Source organism: Balaenoptera musculus, chromosome 4, assembly GCF_009873245.2.
Source record: "Balaenoptera musculus isolate JJ_BM4_2016_0621 chromosome 4, mBalMus1.pri.v3, whole genome shotgun sequence".
Classification (NCBI taxonomy): Eukaryota; Metazoa; Chordata; class Mammalia; order Artiodactyla; family Balaenopteridae; genus Balaenoptera; species Balaenoptera musculus.
In genome coordinates, this window is record NC_045788.1 from 87,139,091 (window position 1) to 87,144,729 (window position 5,639).

Below are 5,639 nucleotides of genomic sequence, written 5' to 3' on the forward strand. Positions count from 1 at the left end.
TTTTACATAACTTACATAGTTTTTAAAAAAAATGTAAGTGTGGATTTGTTTTCCTGCCTTTGTCTACAATGTCTTTCTCCTTTCTGATCAAAGTAATAATTTATTTTCTGTATAAATGACAGTGAATTTAAAACCTTCCTTCAGAATAATGTAATTTAAATGAGGCTATTTTAAAATGGGCTATTTGTCTGCAGGAAAGCTTGATTAGGCCTAAAAATCTATCCAAAGAGATTTTTTTGAAAGTCTTGTAAAATTTTTGTTAATATCTTCAGTAACTCAAATTGGCTTCCCAACCTATAATTAGCTTCCTTAATCCCTGGACAATATTTCTAGCCTCTAAGGGCTCTTGTAGACCAACACGGGTGATCTGCAAAGCATGGAGAGAGATGTAGGAAAAAGAAACAGAGTAATTAGGCCATAAAATAGATAGTAATCACTTCCCTATGTTAACTAGCATTTACAACATCCTTTGAAGTCCTTAGAAGTTTCATGCCTGGGAAAAATATGAAGGTGAGAAAAATGAGATATGAATAAAGAATGATCTTTTGGAACATGAAACACCAGTATAAAAATCTTCAGGCCAGGGGAAACTTACTCCAAAAATTTCAATTTAAGTTCTGAATTAGACAACCTCATTAAACAAACATTCTCATTATCAGATTATCATTTCTGCAGTGCTGTGATTACAGAGAATGCCATAATTAGAATCTTCAATAGCAAAAGAAAAATTATTTAATACTATTGTAATACTTTTCACCTGAAAAATGGAAACTTGCCTTCTTTTATCTAAAATAATGTAATGCTTAAAGGCTGCTGAATTGCAATTATTTTGGTTAATCTTTATGTCCCAGGCTGAATGATTAATCCATCAAGGCTTAAAAATACATTTGCAGGCATTTTGATGGGGAATTCATTTCTATAAATGGCCTAGATTATTTTCCCTTTTTTCAGTAAAGGTCATCAGAGTAGAATGGTAATAAAAAGCTGTGATTCTCAAACTTTAGTGTGCATGTGAGTCATCTGGAAGGCTTTTTAAAATTGCTGGGCCCTACCCCCAGAGTTTCTGAGTCAGTAGGTCTGGGTGGGGCCCAACATTTTGTATTTCCAAGAAGTCTCTAGGTGGAGCTTATGCTGATGGTCTGGGAATTATACTCTGAGAACAGTGAACTGCTAGTTTAAATTAAGGCAAGTGGTTACCCCACAAATCATTTTCTTTGAATTTATGTCTATTTTTTAATTGGAAAGATGTTTTTATCATGCAAGGAAAAATGTTTAAAATAGATTGTTCAGATATGATTTTTAAAATGCACTGAGCTCTCTACTGTGTCTTAATGAATCTTATTTGGAGCTTACCAATAGCACACATCCTCAAGATTGCATACCTAAGCAAAGTTTAAAGTTCTAGCTGTAGCGAAGAATCTATACATTTAGAAAACTATTGGCACATTACTTCCATCTCCTAATACCAATCAAATGAATGGACTTAAGAATAGATAATATTAAATAAAAATCTTCTAGTTTAGATTATATTCATTCATTATCTAATACTTTATTTACACTGAACCAATTTCTGGAACTCTTTATTAATACATTGAAGCTAGCTTACTTTGAAAGAGTCCTTGATCTAGGCTGTACTTTTTCTTATCTTTCTTGCCTGAAAAAAAATTTGCATGATCAAATGTACAATGCCAAGCTGTTAAGATATGATTCCCAATGGATATATTCTCATTGTAAATAAATTCCTCACATCTCAATTATCTTTTGCTCAGTTACATGTCCAGTTTGAAGGAAGGTACTATTGAAATAAAGATGAGAAACAAAGGAGTAGAAAATTCACTTCCAGGGTCATAGCAGTAAAAATTATCCCCTCAAAAGGTTTTTTCCTTAATTTGACCTGATTGCCGTTGTCTGTCTATACCTAATATAGGAACTTTTCAATTTTATGTTCTTTTGCTCATTTTGCACACATTATCTTCACCAATATAACTGATGTTATGACTTGTTTTCAGCCTGTCTCTCCACCTCAGACATTCACCAAAACACCAGAGATGGTCTGTCTTGTCTAGAGGAAACTGACATCATTTCCATGGACATACTACCATTAAAGTTATTTGGAACTGATGACCTGCTGTCTTCCTCTATCGTCCCAAGGTGACTTTTGCTATTTGCACCTTTCCTGTTGAAACTGGTATTTTATTTTATTTATTTATTTATTTATTTATGGCTGTGTTGTGTCTTCGTTTCTGTGCGAGGACTTTCTCTATTTGTGGCAAGTGGGGGCCACTCTTCATTGCGGTGCGCGGGCCTCTCACTATCGCGGCCTCTCTTGTTGCAGAGCACAGGCTCCAGACGTGCAGGCTCAGCAATTGTGGCTCACGGGCCTAGTCGCTCCGCAGCATGTGGGATCTTCCCAGACCAGGGCTCGAACCCGTGTCCCCTGCATTGGCAGGCAGATTCTCAACCACTGCGCTACCAGAGAAGCCCTAGAACTGGTATTTTATGTTCACGAGGCTTCTCCCAGGTTTTGGAATTTGCAGAGATGCTTCTGATTTATAAAGCAGGCCATATCCTTTTTTTTTTTTTTAAATTATTTATTTTATATTTATTTTTGGCTGCGTTGGGTCTTCGTTGCTGCGCACGGGCTTCTCTAGTTGCAGCGAGCGGGGGCTACTCTTCGTTGCAGTGCGTGGGTTTCTCATTGTGGTGGCTTCTCTTGTTGCAGAGCATTGGCTCTAGACGCGCGGGCTTCAGTAGCTGCAGCACATGGGCTCAGTAGTTGTGGCTCGTGGGCTCTAGAGCGCATGCTCAGTAGTTGTGGCGCACGGGCTTAGTTGCTCCGCGGCATGTGGGATCTTCCCGGACCAGGGCTCGAACCCGTGTGCCCTGCATTGGCAGGCGGATTCTTAACCACTGTGCCACCAGGGAAGTCCCCCATATCCTTTTTTTTTTTTGATGGTGGTGGTGATTTTCATTTTATTATTTTTTACAATAAGGGTGTAATCTTTATACTTCACACACACAAAATAAAACAAGAAGTGCTTATGAAAGAGTCCCTGCCCCCACCCCCCATCTCAAAACATCCTGAACGTAGCTATTCAATAGAACAGAAAAATCAAGACATGTTTGATTTCAAAATTTCAATAAAAAAGCAAAGCATGTAATACAACAGCTGTTCAACTTCCCACTCTAAAATAGGCACCATCAGACAGACAAAACTCCCAGTATTTTAAATTTCTCCAGCACACATTCCAGTATAAATGTTCTGAACTGTAATCAGCTAGTAATTAATAATGGGAATAGAACCTTAGAACAGAAGTTATATTGCTTCCCTGCACCCCTTTCTCTTACAATTAGAGGGTAGAGGTATCAGGGGATACAGAGTCAAAGGAAGAAGGATTAAAAAGAAATTCCCAAAGTTGCTGTTTTTTGGACGAGAAAGGAAGACAGCATTTTACAAATGTTCAAAAAATCCCAAGGCAAGTAACACAATTCATTCACTATCACTCCTACTAGAAAGAATAAAGACATCAGCATCTTATTATATAAAACTGTACCTTCAGGAGTGTATTACAAGTTCACCAGAAACTATGGATGTAGTTTTAGGCTTCATCAAAGAAAACAAGTTCAGATCAAGTTAGATGCTGTACACCTAGCCTAGCTGGATCGGTGTCTGGAACTGCTCACTGTGTCACCCTGAACAGCTGTAAACTAAACAATAGTATGTAACTCCAGAGGAAGCTTAAGGATTGAGGATATGTACACAGCTAATTATATCTCCCCTGCTTCGCGCTCTTCAGAGCTCCGCCTGTCTTCTGATCTGCCATTAGCGCTCTCATAGGACCGCTTCTTATCTTTTCGATCTCTGTCACGAGGTGATCTGTCTCTTGAATTCCTGTCTCTGTCACGTGATGCTAAGTCGTGTTCTCTGAATCTCTCTTTTGAGGATCTCCTCCTGGATCGCTCTCTGCTCCTGTCTCTAGAACTGTGCCCACTTCTCTGGTGGCTGCGGCTGCGACTACGGCTGCTGGAGCGGGACCTCTGGCGATGGCGTTTCTCCCGGGATTTGGATCGAGTTCTCCTTTTCCGTTCCCGTGACATGGAGCGAGACCTATGTCTGCGATGCTCTCTGGACCTGGATCTTTTAGGATTCTTGCTATGTGATCGAGACCTCCTCAGCTTCTCCCTTTCTTCTCTCTCCCTTTCTTCTCTTCTTTTCAGGCGTTCCTGGTTTCTTTTCTCCTGCTTCTCAGCTACAACTCTCTTTAATTCTTCAAGCTTCTCTCTTATTTCAATAAATCCCAGGTGCAGTTTACCCCCAAAATGATCAGCCAGTCGTCTGTCATTATCATGAAGACCTAAATAGGCAGAGCAAACTTCACAGACTCGAAGTTTCTCCTGCTGGAAACTGGAAGCTGGCATAGAATTCCGATAAACTTCCTCTGCTTCTCTTTTCTTTGCCCGTGCTTTCTCTACTTCATCCATTACTTTCCGGGATTCCTCCACATTCCCTTCAGCTCCTAGCTGTTCCACCTTAGCCAACAATTTACCGATTTCTTCATTTAACTCATGAACACGTTCTGCCTTTGCTGCAACTTCAGCACTAATCTCTTCCTGAGTTTCTGCTAATCTTTTCTTAGCCACTTCTGTTCTTCGATCACAATCTGCAATGAATGACTTTAGATGATCCATAGCGTCGAGTTCAAAGAAAAAATCTTGTTCTTTGGATGCAATTTCATAATCTGCTCTTAAAGCCAGGTCATGGACTTTCAGACATTCTCCAAGATCCATTCTAGTTCCAGACAGGACATCATGGGGGCAACAATTCAGAAGGTGACTCTTGCATACTCTGTCATCACTGAATTTGATCCGTTGACGAGTAGTACCTCGACTCGGCGAATGCAGGGCCTTTCTGACACTCCCTTGCAGACTGAAGTAGGCAGGCATAGATACATTGAACGCGGTACCCTGCTTCCATTTATGCAGTATGCCAGGCATCGGCACGATTTTCAGTGGCACACAGGCGGTTGCCACCACCAGGGCCTTCTGCCCCAACACAGCAGTGAAAATCCAGTCATTTCAGCTAAATAATATCGTGGACTTGTAAACATGGGTTCATTTGTAAATCCTCTTAGTCGTCCCGGGAGGTGCCCATCAACTGGTCCAGCATCGCGCGCATCTGGGCCTGCGCCGACATGGCGGCGGCGTAGCGGACGGACGGACGGACGGACGGACGGGTGTGGGGCGCAGCCCGGGCCCTCTCGGGCGGGGGGACAAGGGGAAGGGGTGGCGGAAGGTGAGACGCTGTCTCGGTTGCCGCCGCTGCCTGGAGGCGTGCGGAAAAGGGAGCGGGAGGGGTTGCAGGAGAGTCCGGGCTGCGCTCCTCACGACGAAGCGTACGTGGAAGGCAGCAGCCCCCGAAAGCGACCCTCGTTCCCTCACTCTCCGTCGGGTTCCTGGGACAGAAGCAATGGCGGCTAACCAAGCTCTCGTCTCCAACACCGCCACCCGCCGGAAGACGTCAGCCCCCGCTTCAAGCGCTGACGCCACTCGCCGCCACCGTCGCCGCGACGTGAGCGCGCACGCTCCCCCATATCCTTTTAAGTGCATCTTTTCTGAATAATTTTGATATAAAATTTCAT

The 5,639-nt window shown here is 42.3% G+C and overlaps 1 protein-coding gene across 1 annotated transcript; it reads right to left on the bottom strand.

Annotated features, from left to right (window-relative positions):
* Window positions 1-3,190: 3,190 nt before the first annotated feature.
* LOC118893883 (putative RNA-binding protein Luc7-like 2) lies at window positions 3,191-5,194 on the bottom strand. The gene is made up of 2 exons (XM_036849509.1): window positions 5,134-5,194; window positions 3,191-4,886 (listed from the first exon to the last, which is right to left on the bottom strand). Exons 1-2 carry the CDS (start codon window positions 5,192-5,194, stop codon window positions 3,769-3,771), a joined length of 1,179 nt encoding a protein of 392 aa, XP_036705404.1. The 3' UTR covers window positions 3,191-3,768.
* Window positions 5,195-5,639: the final 445 nt, after the last annotated feature.

Excerpts from the sequence above, each read along its gene's own strand:
- LOC118893883 (XM_036849509.1), bottom strand. The coding sequence starts at position 5,194 with ATGTCGGCGCAGGCCCAGATGCGCGCGATGCTGGACCAGTTGATGGGC. Across the intron at positions 4,887-5,133 it reads GATGGGCACCTCCCGGGACG|GAGGTACTACTCGTCAACGG; the intron begins ACTAAGAGGATT and ends ATTCGCCGAGTC.